This window comes from Halichoeres trimaculatus, unplaced genomic scaffold (genome assembly GCF_033239565.1).
Source record: "Halichoeres trimaculatus isolate MK-OKI-2021-1 unplaced genomic scaffold, fHalTri1.1 fHalTri1_scaffold_8, whole genome shotgun sequence".
In the NCBI taxonomy this organism is placed as follows: Eukaryota; Metazoa; Chordata; class Actinopteri; order Labriformes; family Labridae; genus Halichoeres; species Halichoeres trimaculatus.
This window is the reverse complement of record NW_027437186.1, coordinates 32,214,410-32,230,595: the sequence shown is the minus strand read 5'-3', so window position 1 is coordinate 32,230,595 and position 16,186 is coordinate 32,214,410. Positions and strand designations below refer to the sequence as shown.

At 40.7% G+C, this 16,186-nt stretch overlaps 1 protein-coding gene across 1 annotated transcript in view; it reads right to left on the bottom strand.

Moving 5' to 3' along the window:
* The window catches only part of spock2 (SPARC (osteonectin), cwcv and kazal like domains proteoglycan 2), a 38,396-nt gene extending 22,918 nt beyond the window's left edge, over positions 1 to 15,478 (bottom strand). The window contains exons 1-2 of the mRNA XM_074676282.1: positions 15,104 to 15,478; positions 13 to 58 (exon numbers count right to left, since the gene is read on the bottom strand). Of these exons, the coding sequence (XP_074532383.1) occupies positions 13 to 58; positions 15,104 to 15,292 (235 nt within the window). The 5' untranslated portion in view covers positions 15,293 to 15,478. The remainder of the gene's footprint in view (positions 1 to 12; positions 59 to 15,103) is intronic.
* Between the last annotated feature and the right edge of the window lie 708 nt (positions 15,479 to 16,186).

The following is a 16,186-nucleotide window of genomic DNA, read 5'->3' as shown; positions in this document are numbered from 1 at the left end:
GGTGAGACTTACTGTCATTAGACCCTTGATTTTCATCCCAGGTACGAACATAATCATCCTGCAGAAACAGAAAAAAATAATCAATCATATACTGGCACCACAGAAGAAACACACAGCATGCCAGACATATTAACAGCCTTTTATCTGCAGTGAAGTGATATCCTTTGCATTACCATAGCGTATTGATTATCATGTCTACATAAGCATGCAGCAATGTGATGATTAGCCAAGTGAGTCACATAAGACAGATGACTTTATACTGCAGCTGTACATCTGTATGCAAATGAGCCCCACAAATCTGCACCCGGCGCCTATACGTGTGAGACATATGGCACCGAGGCTGCGCCGTCTTTAAAATGCTGTGCCTGTTTTTTAAAGTTAATTACAACATTAGTCGTTCTAATTAAAATGGGCAAGTTGAGGGAGATATGAAATAAAAAAAGGGAGGGAGAAAATGGACGGAGAAGCGGAGATAAAGACACAAAAAGACAAGGGGATGAGTCATGAATAAAAAAGACATTTTACAAAGGCAGCTGGAGGAGCGTTAAGAAAAGCTGAAGAGAACTGACCTCTACCTCCTGGTGAAATGACAGCAAAGGAGAGAAAAAAGGCAATATTAGTGGAGAAGAAAGAGAAGTTTCAGTCATAAGGTATAGAGGTACATTTACTGAAAGGTCCAACGTTCCTTTAACTTCTTCAACTCAAACAATCCTTATTGTGATTTTAACCATTAAAAAACTTAGTGGGTCAGACACAATGAAACAGAAACACAACTATCATCATGTTTCATTTTAATGCTCACCATTATTTTTGCATGATTTGAAGAGACTGTCATCATTAACACATTTATCCTGATGCAATCAAGGTCTTCTTGTACGCTATTTTGTCCCTTTTGGCGCTTCACAGTTAATACATCATTAAGAAAATAACAACAACACTGCACTTTTCAAAAAGCATATTTCCTCTTCATAAACTCCGAGACAGTTTATTTGACAGGTTAATATTAAAATGAACTTTTTTTCGAATTAAAATATCACCAAACTACATTGAGATTGAGCTAACCACTTCCAAGCTAAGCATGCAGGCGCAGCTAATCAGGCCGCATCACAAAACCTAGCAAAGCACTACTTTAATGTGGGCAAAGCTCCCTAAATGTGTAAACAAATCAAATAACTAGGTTTGTTAATACTGAAAGTGTCTTTTCTTTTCATTTGTCGTTTATTGTTTAAAAGGATCCCTATTAGCTGCCACCAAGATGACAAGCTAACCTTCCTGGGGTCCACACAGAAAGACAAAACAAAACATATATGATGCACATGATAGTTACAACTAATATAACCCACAATGCAGATCTTAAAGGAATGCCAAAGTTGAAGAGCCATCACTGCTCTGTTTTTGGCTGTAAACAGCCACATAGTTCCATACACAAGCTTCCCATCTCAGAACAAGACAAGACTAAGTGTCTAGAGTTCATTTATCAAGGAAATGTGCCAGCTACACTCAGTAAAACTGTGCATGTGTGTGCTAGTCACTTCACGGCCGACTGCTTTTCCGGCTTTGGACAGTACAACAGAGGGCTAGCCAATAGACTGGTCCTGAATCCAGGCACATTACCAACCATCCGCCAACAAACCTGGGACCCTGGAAATGTGAGTATTTTAAATGCTGTGTGCTGTGGAGCAGATGTAAGAGCTTTTCCTCAGTGTCCCCCCTGTCTTTGTGTTAGCTTCATGATGCTAACTTTAGCTGCAGTTAGTCTGTTGTTTTAGCCTGTAATATTACGGTAAACGAGCTTCGCTGTTTTCTAAACATTGTACGTGGCGCCGCTCTCAGTGACGAAGAGCGGGTCGGTATCAGCAGTGGCTCATTTACATATGAAGGCCACGCCCACTAAATCAGAGCGTTCTGAACAGAGGGGCTATGAGAGCCTGGAAACAATGCTGCTGTGCTTGGTTTTTGGACCAAAACATGTTACTAACATTTCATGAAGACATCAATGATCCATATTAAACTGCAGAAAAGGAGCAGAATATGGGAACTTTATGGCATTGACTTTGGATATAGCAACATGATCTGGCCATCGTCAGCTGACCTGGTAAAATTTGAATGAAGCTAACTGCATCTGACAATTTGTTTGTATAGAAAAACTGGTTGAGTAGAAAAGACAGCGTCACTGAAAAATGTAACTGTTGAAAAAAAGCCTATTCCCAACAGTTAACCATGAAAGTTGACAGCGCATACTGACAGTGTTTGTTCTTATAGGAAAATGTAAGACAAACCTAGCAGCTCTGGTCTGGGCAGTTTGTAATTTCTTCAGCTGTGTCTTAGATGCAGAGGAGCACACAGGTGTACAATAATCCAGGTGACAATTAATGATTTAGTCACCTGTTCCACACTGTTTGAAGGGACATAAGAATGACATTTCCTCCAAAACCGAACGCATATGAGTACAAATCAAATCAAACAAGTAGCACATGCTAACTTGATGTGCCTTTTTGGTTAAATAAAATTGTAAAGGATAAATCTAACACATTTAAATCCACACACATCACATCACTTTTTAAATCTAAGAGATATCCAGGAGGAAAAGTACAGGTGTACACCTTTCTGAGCATATCTCTGTGTCTAAAATAATAAACCTGAGTTATTTCAGGATATTTACAATCGGCCATCTTCCCTCCTCCTCAGCGATGACTTACTCATCACCGTAAACATTTACTGTACTGCAAGTGTGTGCCAAACAGCTCCCCGGAAGGCGATAAATCCTGACACGTACGTAAAATCTGCAATCCTCATGAAAGCCGAGACCCTCTTCTTTGACCCTCACAGTTTTATTTCACAGAGGTAAATATTTTCAACGCTGACAGGGACTGCATTCGAGCGTGGAAACCAACCACACTGCACTTTACCTCTCGGTTTCTACTCACTGCGGCGCCAAGCTTTTCTACCTGCCAGGAAAAAAATCACTTCTAGCAAACTTCGGTGTGACTGAAGGTCATCTCAACACTCCAGTTTAGCTTCCTGAATGATTGCAGGTTATGTTGTTCAACCTTGTTAGGCCTGATGGAGCCACGTATAAGCAGGAGCTCAAACAGTTTACGACCTGGCCGTTAATCTGAAGCCTCCCATGTCTCCTTTATTGATGCTCCAGCTCCTGCATTATTTAGCAGCCTTTCTGTATTTGTGTTTCTGCCAGGACCGATGAGGGAAGTGTCCTGCCGCGCTGACAGGACTGGAAATCAATGATTTCATAAAAGACAGGCTGCAGAAAATGTATCCGGGGAAAATAAATTCTCCTGAGTGCACAATACAAGAGTACGTTGACAAGTTTGGCACACAGCAGAGGAGTTATATCACTCAAAATATGACTCACAGACCAAATTCTTGGAGAAAAGACTGCAGGTTTTTACACAGACGTGATTAGAGGAAGCAAGCTCAGGGTTGAAAGCATTCGGCTGTATCCAGGAGCTCTGTGATTTACCTGATAATATCAGAAAGATCTCCTGATAAACAAAGCCAGGAAGCTTCGCCTGGGCATCAAACATTGCACTGCTCACCCTGCTGCTGAGCTTCACAACAATGATTGACAGATCACAATCCCTCATAACTGTGGGGTGATACGATGAGCCTGTCCGTGATAAAACTGAGCCCTGCTTTAAAGAACAGCAGCAGAAAATAACCTCAAAAAAACCAACAGCAAAACACAGATTTTGTGCTTTCCAGGTTGATCACAAAGGAGGACAAACAGGAAACTGGTTGACGGGAGTGTGTGCTGCTATCTGACAGGTCATGTGTGTGACTGACAGGTGTGTCAAGGTAAATGTCAGCTGTCAGAACCACTCTCCTCTGTGGTTGTCCTGAGGGAGTTGGTCCATGCTGACAGCAGAGTGCACCACTGCCTCATCAGTAACAAAGGACGCGGTAATAACACTCCCATGTGGGGATCTGTGCCAGTTCGACTGCTGGATGAAGGTTTACACTTGACCTTTTCTCACAATTAATGTTAATATCAGCCTACAGAGGATTTACACGAGGTATCCAAACGTATCAAGAAAGCACCAGGGGTCATAAAAAGCACTGAACATTTGCCAACGCAGAACCACACATATATCCTGCAACGACGAATCGATAAAATCAATAAAAATCGATTAGTTAAAGCATCTCACAACGATTTTCCATAATCCATGCACTGGACTGTGCCATTACTGCATTAGTTTCTCTTCTGTGTTAGTTTATTTGTCTTCTTCTTTTTTGTCCGATTATTTAGCAGTTGGCAACTACCTGAAGGTGCATTACCACCACCTACTGGACTGGAGTGTAGATGACTTGGGCTGTGGGGCTCTATGCATCACATGTAGACAGATCAGCGTGGGGGAGGAGAAGCCGAGACGGCAGGTGAGGGAAACAAGTAAACACACGAATAATGTCCAGAGAAAGCTGTTAGTCCAAAAATTTTTTAGAGCTTGGGAGTGTAGTATAAATGACCTATACGACTGCAATGATCCAGCACTTAAAACGCAAACATGTTGGACTCATCGCTGACAAGCCGGGGAGCTCAACAGCGAGGTGAGGAGCTACAAAATCCAACATACACTCCTTTTATTTGTTGTGAAATGCATGGTATGTCTTTTAGGACTCATTTTGTCTTTTTATTAAATTGTCACCCCTTTAAAAACCATGAGGAGTTCATTAAACCAACGTTAGCATTAGCGTTAGCTGCTACAGATAGTGGTAGGGCAGAGGAGGTGTACTGTTTGACCTGCAGGTGAAAAGATCGAGGACACGTTTTTATTTATTTGCCTTTTTGGTCCACTAAGTTCTTAATCTGATGACATAACAATATATTTTGTATTATTTTGCCTAGGGATGCACCAATCAAACTTTTCTGGTTCCGATACTAATATATTCATATGGGCTTTAGGTATCGGCGATACCAATACTGATCCGATATAAGTGTTTAATAACAACCTGTATGCCCTACTGTGGGATAAGACTGGTAATGTTTTAGGTAAAAGGCAAAAAAGTATATGGAGTTACTGAAGTTAATATTTATTTAAACCCTAAAATATTTAAATTTTTACCAGCAGTTTGTCAAAAACCATGCTTCAGAATGTGCAGAAATTAATATTCAATTCGAATATTTTTTACACTGTAGACTGGTAATTCTGCAAAAAACATAAAAGTGCATCAGAGGTAATATTCCAAATTAAGTATCCAAGAATACAGTAAAATAGAAAAGGGACAAAGCTGGTTGCCCGGATTGGCCCCTTTCCACCAATACCAATCCAACTTTGAGGGGCACTGATCCACCGATACCCGGTACCTGGTTCGGTATCGGCGCATCCCTAGTTTTGCCCATACTATTGATTCTTTAAGTGACAATACATTCATGTCATTTGGTATACTTTATAAATGTAGCATCTGGTCAGCTTAAACTATGTTCAAAAATGTTGTTTCTTTATATGTATGATCAAGTAAACAATCGCAGGTTCATCAACGATAGCTAAAATAATCATCAGTTGCAGCCGTATGGGAGATGCAGCAGTATGTTCATTGGGATTTTGAAGGCTCTAAGATTATGTGTGCCAGAAAAACTGTGAATGTTTTATTCCTCTGTCACCATAGTTGCTGTTGCAGCTGGTTTGGAAATAAATGTCTGATAAACAGTTGTGGGAAATGTGTCTCTGCTCTCTTTGCAACATTCTGCCAAGTCAGATCCACCACATAAACATATATTGTTATTCTTCGACACTTTGGGAAGCAGCAGTTGCTTACTTTTATCTTTGGAGGAAAGTCTGAGCAATGTACGCGCAGGAGAGTGAGCTGTTTGATTTGGCAGTCACCTGCTTTGAAGAACAAGATTAAGAACCATTCTACCCTGAGAATCCACCTCACTTTAATCTCCCTCCAGGTTTCATCGAGTACCGGGCCGCTTGCCCACCACTTCTGCTGCTGAGGTTTCCCCTTTTTCATCCTTTTCCCAGTCAACTCTGTGACGGACAAAGGGGCTTGTACAAACACAAGGACCCCTTCAAAGTGGGTGCAGAGAGAAGGGTGCTGGTCATGTACACTTAAGGTTCCTCTTACAGATGAAAAGCACCAATTAGCTTAGCAGCAAGCAGCAAAACATCCTGGTTTTATCATTTAATTTGTAAAAAGAACACTTACAATCAGGTCATTATTCAACAACAGTGTCAAAAATCCTCTTGAATTGAATGTTTTCAAGAAAGATTTATGCACTTTGTTTTTTTTCCCCTGGTAGCACCGCGCCAAAGTGAGCTGTTATAGCATAAAACATGACCCTAAAAAATATGATGAAATAAAGCTGAAAGACGACTGTTACATTGCCCTGAGGTAGTCTTTAGTAGCGAAACTACATACAGCAATGTATCATATCACTTCCTCCCACCTCGAGATTCACATAATGAGTGTTCACAGCTTTGGATTACAGATCACATGAGACATGCCTGAGATGAAACAAACCCCCCTCAACAATATTCCTGTCCTATATGTTCTCATCTTATCGTCATGCACACTGGGCTGCAGGGCACAAGAAGCAAGCCTGCTGATTCCATATTTCTCTCGCACACACGGCTGAGAGAAAGACGAGGCATTGCAGAGCAGAGGCAGAGAATCAAACACTGAGAGTCTAGGCTGCCTCTTTTACAAGAAGCCCGAGTCAAGAGAGAGGCTTATGTAAGAGAGCCGAGAGGACCGGGTAATAAAAGGTAAAGCGGGGGTTAGAACTATTGGGAACTGGATCGATAGACAAAATAAGGGTGAAGAAATAGCACTGTAGAATGTAAAAAGTCCAGCCTGAAGTTGCAGAATAAATTCAAAGTGCTGCAAGTCAGAGCGATGAAGAAATACCAACAAGAATCAAATTTATTATCCTGCTTCTATTGAGGAAGAGGACCTTTTATGTGTCAACTGCTGGGGGACTTATTGTGCTCAGATATCTGCTTCTAAGGCCGCGTGCTTTACCTTTCAATGCTGTCACACACAGCCTGAAAGAAACACCTGCAGACACAACTTGGGGCTAAAACAGGAACTAATTGGGTAAAAAATAAATCCTTCTGTGATAAAGGTAGGATACGGTGCAAAAAGCATGCTTGCTTTCCTACTGTTTCATGTTTTTCTTGTGCACGGACATCCGATTATTAAATTAAAGGATTAAACAAATGGAAGTTAAAACGGCAGAAAATCCCTCATTTGTTGGAGGAGCAAATCTTTCAGTAAGTACGGAAGGATTTTTCTGGTTCTTTTGCCATATTATTTGACATCACAGGGATGTGATGTTAAATCATACAGATAGAAAAAAATGCAAGAGAGAATAACTGTGGACCTTGTCTTAGCAACGCTGACTGTTTTTAATGATTTCTGTAACATAAACAGATGAAAAGAGAATATTTTCTCTCTGAGATATGTTTACATATTGATTTCATATATCAGTCAAGCAACTCTGGATGCAGGTGTTATGCATGAACAAAGATACATCATGCATAAAGCAATCATAGTTCACAACATCGGCCTCAGTGAAAGTAATTCAGAGTGAATAATTTATGCATTTCTTATGCTTCAGTTTGCAGAGCGATTTCTACCTTCAGATATTCTTTGACAGATGAAAAGACACATTGTCCTTGTTGCACTGCTGGATACATTAGTCGCTGATTTCATACTGAAGAAGGACAAAGGTATTCATTTATGTCTGCACTGAATGGCCTGACACTTATATAGTGTCGATAATAGTGAGCATTGTGACTCCCAGCGTTGTTCAATCAAGAAAGGTGTTAATTTCTGAGCCTTAACACTCGAGTAGAGATGAGTGACGTCAGAAACGCTGTAAAAGCAGCAAATGATAGAAAATAGCAAGTAGTTATGTGAAAAGTGCCAAGCATTTTTCATTTCACTGGAGGCACAGGAGAGAAAAGTTTTACTGGACAAAAAAGGTTTTGATGTGAAGTTCTTAACTTTCACGCTTTGTCCTTATTGCTTTTGAAACACACACACACACAGCTTAAAATTTCAATAAAAACACAACCACACATGATAAGAATAAAAGCCAGCACCAAAATCCTCTCACACCAGCTTTCTACTCACTGGCTATAAATAAAATTCACCCTCATGCCTCTTAGGGCCCTGAAGGGAATAAGAAAACAGTCGGCAACTCACAGGAGAATCTGGTACAAACGAGAACCTTCACACTTCACTGAAAACACCAGGCTCAACTGGAAAAAAAGACATGAACAACAATGGAAAATCAATGAAGTTGCCTTTGTGGGGTCTCAGTGAAGAATAAGAATTAGCCAATGATTTGAGACGGGGGAGTCCAGGACAGTGTAATTGGATGAGAGAGTTACAATCTGAGTGCTGAACCTTGGCTTGACTTGTGGAAAAGGCAAACGGCCTAACAGGGCCAGCCATCAAGCTTCTCACGCTTAATGATGAAACATGCCAGAAAAAAAAAAAGAATTTACTCCACTTTTGAATCATATATATTTAGCAAACATATTCTATAAAATTAATTACTTGTCTTATTTTCTTAAATCTGATCAGCCTCTGTAAACATTGACAACTACCTTTATTAGCCTATTAATGCTAGCTTACTTGTTGTTTTCTTTTAGAAGATATTCAAGGGTAGATTTATCATAAGAAAATAAGAAAATAAATAAATAAATAAATAAATAAATAAATAAAATTTAAAACAGGCAAGGTCCAATTGCAAGCTCCTTAATCAAACATTGTATAAGCTACAGCTACCAAGCTAGTAACTAGGCTTAGCTAATGTTGGTGACTGGGGTAGTTAAAAACACTACATCTCCCTGACTTACAATGTTTCCAGATAACTCCGATGTAAAAATACAACCAGGAAAAGCTAAAATAAGGAAAAATGTTTATGGAAACTTTCTCTCACCCAAAATGAGCAGCCGTTAGTGTTAGCCTAGCACCCATTCTGGGGAAATTCAGTAGACTTTGATAGAAAAGATATTCATGAAAGAAGACTTTATTTTTCAACCTGTAATACCAAAAACACTCAGTGTGTGAGGTAAAAGTGGAAAAAAACAACAACACTGTGCAGATCTTAGTTAGCTTCTTAGCTACATTATCTTTAGGGGAAGCTAGCATGTCAATAAAACTATGGTTAGGTTGTCTAAATGACTCAAACTCTGGATAGATAACCTAAAGTGAAGGGAACTTAATGAATCTGACTGTATAGCTGCTTGGCTAGGCTAAGCTACTTTAGGTTAGACTCATTGTTGAAGTTGTATCTACTTTTTTTTTTACAACTACTGAGGTTAAATTAGAGGAGTTTTACGTTGTTTTACTAGCTGCTGGGGAATATAATGCTATTTAGCAAAACAAAATTAGCTTGGAATGCTATTGAGTTTCATTTTCCTTAACTTTAAACCCAAAGATTAGTATAAACCAAGCTGTTGGTGAATGCAGTGATAGTTAGCAGGACAAACTTAGCTTGGAATGCTAATGTCTCACATTTTCCTTAATCCAAAGCGCAAAGATTAGCATAAACAATAACCAACTGTAATAGAATTTTTCTGTGATCTGTAAAAGCAAGAAATAATGTACTTAATACTGTACTTTTATGTCTTTCTCACACTTTTTTGTTATAGACAACTTCCAGTGTTGCTACGCTACAGTCAGAAGAAAATACTTTTCAAGTCGATCTTCATTTATCTCTGACCGTGAGAAACTGACGGGCTATTGTATCTTACCTTCAAACACAGTGTGTGTCTCTCTCTGTGCATTTGTGGGAGTGTGTATTCTGATGACAGGAAACACATTCTCAACCGGCCCACTCTGAGGTGCTCTCAGGCGCTAAAACATCCTGTTATTTTCACCCACTTTCAACTTTTTCAAATCAAATTCTCTTGTCGGCTGCTGTAGCTACAGGAGGTGCTGAGTGTACACTGGCAGTGCCTCTCTCAGTCTGGCACATACCCAAAGGTAATAACACTTGGGTGGCATTTACTGTGAGGACAGCCACTGCCACTTAGAGTTATTGTTAGTTTTCAAAGAAAAAACAGTGTGATTAATTGATCCTGTCTCACTGAAATGTAGAAGCCAAGTATGATCACTTAGGAGCTGTGGTGCACTTTGAAACGAGAGGTAATCATGAAATGAACAACTCTTGATACTCAACTTTGTCTGGGGCTGCTACAGTTGCTAATTACCTGTCTGTTTCCTGAATGTTTCTGAGGACACTTGAAGTATCCCACAAACAGCTCACTACAGGTAGATTGATGGATGTCAGGTGGTTTCTGCAGCAAACAACCTGTTCAGCTTGCCGGCTCCCAGATGCAGCCAACAACACAGACGTGCAGAAGCTGGTCACTGACAAGTCATGCATTTGAAATGCTAAATTTTGGCATCTGTTTGGGGAACTGTAGACCGTGTTTCTTGTCTACAGCTGTATGCCGTTATTTGTATGGAGTGTTTAAATGAATATGCATTTATTCAATTTTGTGTATTGCATCTGCTCAGATATTTCATATTTATCACCTTTTCTCACTGCTTATCAAGTGGTCTCCTGTCTCTGCGGCACCTGTGCCCTTCAGCTGTGGCTATTGTACTGCAGTGGGAAGCAGCTGTAGCCATGCAAGCAGCGCATGATGAAAAGCTGCTTCTTTTCCTTTTTTTTCCCCCTCCTCTCAACTCAATAACAGCCCACCTAGGCCCCTGGTAGCCAGCCAAGACACCCTGCAGCCCACCAGCAGTCTGTCCAAAACCCAAACAATCAGACCACCTCTCCCAAAACTGCTTGAGAGGCACTCCATCTGCATGTTTGCAGCTTCATAGAGAACCTCAAGCACAATAAGGGACAGCACGTGCCAGAACAAAGCTTGTCTGGATAGATTAATGGATCTCTGATAGGCTGTTATCCCAGTTCATAGCAGGAACACATCAGAGGCGGTCTACTCCAACATGCAGACAGTATAGTCAAGGGGCTGTATGAAAGGGGATCCAGACTTGGGCTGGGCTTGAGATTATAATATACAGTTCATGTGGATGGTCTTTAATAGAGTATTTGGCTCCAGTTTTACAGATGCAATTACCCACAATTATGCTATCATATGCAATGTTGAAAAAGTGTAAAAACAGCACTAAGGTCTGCACCCATAGTGTTAAAACTCAGCTGGACTGAAGCCATTTGAAGTTCACCAGAGGCTGAACTAAAGTAAAAACCTCCAGTCAAATGTTCTCACCAGATAACCAGAACCTGCCGCAAGTGCTTCGTTCATTCTGCATATTTAATCCTCTGGCATTGACAAGGGATGGGATGTTTTTTCGTGCTGGCACGGAGTGTTTCTGTTCTTTAAAAATGAAGCGAAAGGAGAGGAGGTGCATGCAGTAAGTTGGTACAGCGTGATCCAGAACTGCTTGACTTAAGGGGCAAAGATAAGGATTTGCCAGGCACAGACAGCTCTGGATGGGAGGCGGAGAAAATGATAAAATATTAAAAAAAAAAAATCATGAACACTGAGCCCTTTATGCATGCATGATGGATACCAACAATAAACAGCCCTCATCTGGGTGAACTTGTGCAGCTACATCCTAATCATCACCCGTTTTAGACTCATATCTGAGTTCATCTTAAATCAACAAGAATAAAACATCGTAGCAATTTCATGGCTTGGTGATTTTATACGCAGTATCCTTTTTACAAGCGAAGTTGAGCAAAAAATTGAATTTACTGTTGATTTGCTCTTAAATTGGATCTGCTGCGCATAAAAACGCAGCAGTCTCGAGCCATTTAATTTCATAGTAAAATGAAAATAGACAGCGTAGAGATTGGGGAGATGATCTCAGCTGACATGTAATCGTCTCTGTAATTGAGTCCTTAAATTTCTGCGTGCAAAACTAATTTTTATTCAGAGTATATGGCTGCTTCAAATAAAAATGGGTACATGATGAAGAACAAGATGTATTTTTTTTTATAGTATTTGCATTTTTTCCAGCCACTTTATGTCTCCATCTCTTATTTGTCCATTAACGAGCTGTCTTATTTGATTCTGAAGGTTCATCATGAGGGGGGACTGTAGGGTTTGGTTGCCTCCCTGTGTTATAAATCCAATAAGGAATTAAGATACAGGAAATTTAACATTTCAGACCTGAATTCAATCAATTTCTATAAGAAAACCTTGAAGAAGAGTCTGTTCTATGACATTTCAGTTTCATAAGAGCTCATATTTTTTCCCATCTCTGAGTTATATTACCATGACTTGCCTTTCCTGCTCCCTCGTTTCTCTTTTTTTCCCAGGATTTGGTGCATTAGTGGAATGAAATGTTGAGTGCACCTGTCAGATTAAAGGATTGAAGGTATCCCATTCTGTTATTTGTTGACTGTAACTGTTAAATCTAATCGCCTTGTCTCCCTGTGAAATAGATTAAATTGAAGTGTGGGAGCTATTTTTATTGGAAGAGAAAGAGCCTCTTATCCTGATTCTGCTTTTTACATAAGAGAATAAACATGAAATATTTACAGTGTGCATTCTGCAGCTTGCAGTATGCATTGTGTGTCTTTTATGTGTGAGAGGTTTGCGTGCAAAAAGGGAGTATAAAAGAGCTCGTCTTTCATGTGGTGCAGCCTTGATTATTGCTTTCCAGTGTTGAATTAATATTCAATGTTCAGCTCTCAGAGGACCGAGCAAGTCAACATCGATTTGTGTAATCTGAATACCTATAACTGTGTCATCACAAGTCTTTTATGCATAATAATCTCCTTGGACTGAAACTCGTGTTTTACATTTTTATCTCAAATGATAACATGAAACAACACAGCTTAAATGCTTGTTACAGTTTAAAGCAGAGGATGTTTTTGGTAGCAGGAGTTGGAGTGATATAAAGAAAATCCAGGTTGTTTTCTCCGCCCTAAAACTGGACCGGTGACGGGAATAGAGTCATCAAACCCTCAGCGATACACGCACCATTTCAACACCATAACACACAAGCTGCTGTTGCTACGGCAGCGAGCTGAAATCAAAGCTGTTTCCACTGGCGATTCCCCTGGGTAGGCTCACTGGTTTGCTTCTCTGATGTTTCTCCTGTCATCATCACCCTCACCAGGGACAAACCACTCGCACCACACCACCACCGCCACTAGTCCTGCCCTTTAACTCAACACAAACATGCACAGAAGCTGCACACGCACACGTATTAAGACAGCCACCTCTGGGAATCGTGAAAAAGATAGAGTGTGGCTCTGTAGGGGGGCTGTTTGTGTCACACAGCAGCAGCTTTGATGTTAAAACACAGGGAAAAAATGGAAAGCGGAGCAAACGACATCTTCACACTGGATGGAAATCCCTAAAGCAACATTAGGAAGACGTTCCCACTTTCCCGAGCCGTTTCTATCCTAGGATGCTCCAGATTCTCCATGAGTGTGTTTTTGTTTTTTATTCTCACATGAAAAAGCCTTTTTCTTTCATGCACAGCCAGTCATGATGTGCTGAATTCAGAGCGGAGTTGCCGCTCTAACTAACATTTTGGATCAGAGCTCTACAAATATACAGAGAAACATCCAGAGAGTTATAATCCCACAGTAATTCTGACTTAAGCTTTCCATTTGCACAATTTCATTACTTCCCTAAGTACAGTTCCAGAGGACATCCTCTAATCAAAGCCAAAGTAATCCATCCCCAAGAGGGGGCAGCAGCCAATTTTCACACACATTCACCTTTTCTTCAGGGACGTCCAGGATCTGTGATTTAAGGAGGCATATAAATGCAGATCAGAAACGACACCGCAGCCTCCAGGGGGTTGTTATCACATATAAAGACCTCTCTTCTCCTCCTGAAACGATATTGCATTCTCCTCATAAATAGCCTGAACCAAACGCTCACATTTCCAATCCAATAATGATACCTATCACGTGCTAGCATCCACCCAAGATCAATTAAAACCCAATTAACAGGACTTATATGGAACCTAATCTGAGTGCACTATTGTCCAAATCCTGTCGGGATCATTAGTAATCATTTCACAGAGCTGGAGGCAGAACTAAATGTCCATACATTCAGCGACACAGCCATACATCACCGCGCAGACCCTGCAGGCTTTAATCAATCCCCACAACCCAGTTCAGTCTGTTCAGTAGGTGAATAAGCACATCAATCAATCAGCGCCCTCTCTGCTCTAATTACTTAATTCTGTTGTTTGTGGAAATCTCCTGAGACACGTCTGGAAACACATCTGAGGTAACCCACATTAAAAGCAGCATGATGGAAAAGGTCTATTCTCCTCCTGCTGTTCAAGTGGGACTGAAACATTTATTGCTTTTAATTGACTGAGAGGGGCATGCACTCACAATGAAAGGTGGCAGCCTTTTCACGTTTTAATACATTAACATTTGCTTTATTTTGACCTAGAGCTCCTGGCAAAGCTTCATATTTTCAATCCTGGAAGCTCTCCGTCCTAACGCCCTGACTAATGAAGAAGGAGTCTGAAAAGTCCAGTCAGGTTTTGGCTTTGGGACGACAATAATCTACACAAATTATACACATTTTCTATGTAAAAAAAAAAAAAAAACACAACGAGCAATGAATCAGGTTAAATGTGCACAAAGAGACACCAGCCCAGAGTAAAGCATACTTTCAAGACTGTAAACAAGGCTGCTTACATATTTTCTATTTCCATCTTCTTATCGCATTATGTAAGCTCTCAAATCAGATCAATATCAAACAGAGAATCACAAATTAGATTTACACATTAAATTTGTGTTGATGTTTTTGGGGCAGAAAATGTAGCACAGGTTAAAGAAATATAAACTAAAAGTAGAAGTCCAGTTCAGCCTTTGGTAAAAGATAATAAAAAAAAAACAGCAGAAATATAAAAGAACATAATGTATTTACTATATAGAAGATCCAACAGTTATTAATTGTGATGTTTCATTAGCTTATTTTGTAAAGCCAATTCCTAAAGAGTGTGTTTCTGTTTCTGTTTCTGTGTGTCTGTCACAACAGCAGCTCCAAGTTTTCGTGTTTTCCTACAAAAGAAGTGTGTGATAACTATTCTCTGTGTCCAAAGAGCCGTGCGTGTTTCTTCTACCGCATTACCGCGCATCTCTCGGTCAACACGGCGGACTTACGTCTCTGAAGCGATTCCAGTGCTTGATCTTGCGGCTGTACTGTGAAATGGTGGACAGCCACTGCTCGTCTTCCATGAAATTCCCCGTTTTTTCCGCCTCCTTGGCGCTCTTCACGTCGGTCTGCAAGGTGGACCCCGCGAGCATCACCAGCGGGACCAGAAGGCACGCGATATCCGTAATTCCCACCATGGTTAGCGGACAAAAACACCTCGCTCACACCGGCTGTCGGCTGTCCTCTTCTGGGAGCGGGGAGAGGGTGCTGAGGCTGGATGGATTGAGAAGTACCAACTGATTAGCCCAGAGGATGCTCCTGCTCCTCCTGCTCCTGCTGCTGCTGCTGCTGAGAGAGACAGAGAGGGAGGGAGGGAGGGAGAGACCTATTGGATGATGCGAGGAAAAGTAAATCCTGCTGTTATGTGACAGTTGTATATTTATACGTCACTACGTCAGAAATCTATACGTTTTAAGTTAAAGTGGGCTTCCAGCGTGCTGCACCTTGCTGATGTCACGTGACGCCCTGCACCCACTCACGGGTTGCTCAGGTGGTGGCAAAAAGTGGAGCAACGTGAATTCAAGACTGGGGCAAAGAAAATACGGAAGAGGATTGGGACCACTGAAAAAAAAATGTCCAAATTTTTTTTTCTCGGATAAAAGTCAGAATTTTGACTCTAATCTCAGAATTCTACGGAAGAGGATTATGACCACTGAAAGAATCTCTCTTTTTTTTGTTTGAGAAAAAAGACAGAATTCTCACTATGTTTCTTATAATTTTGAGTTTCAAGCAAGCAGCAACCTCCAGGCTAAGAATATGAGACAATGCTGAAGTGCTAAAACCTGCTGTTCCTCAATTGTCCACTTGAGGCTGGCTCCGGAAGTACTGGAGGTCACATACACACCAAGCAAAAAAAAACAAAACAATTTTTAAAACAGAAATTAACCTTTTTACAGCCGGGTTCGGAAAAACGTCTCCTGTCTGAGTCGCCAATTTTACTACCGACACACACTGTACGGGGGGGTGAATTTTTTTCTGACTCAGCAGTTCAGAGGTTATTAAGATTGCGAGCTAACCCAATTAGAGGCACA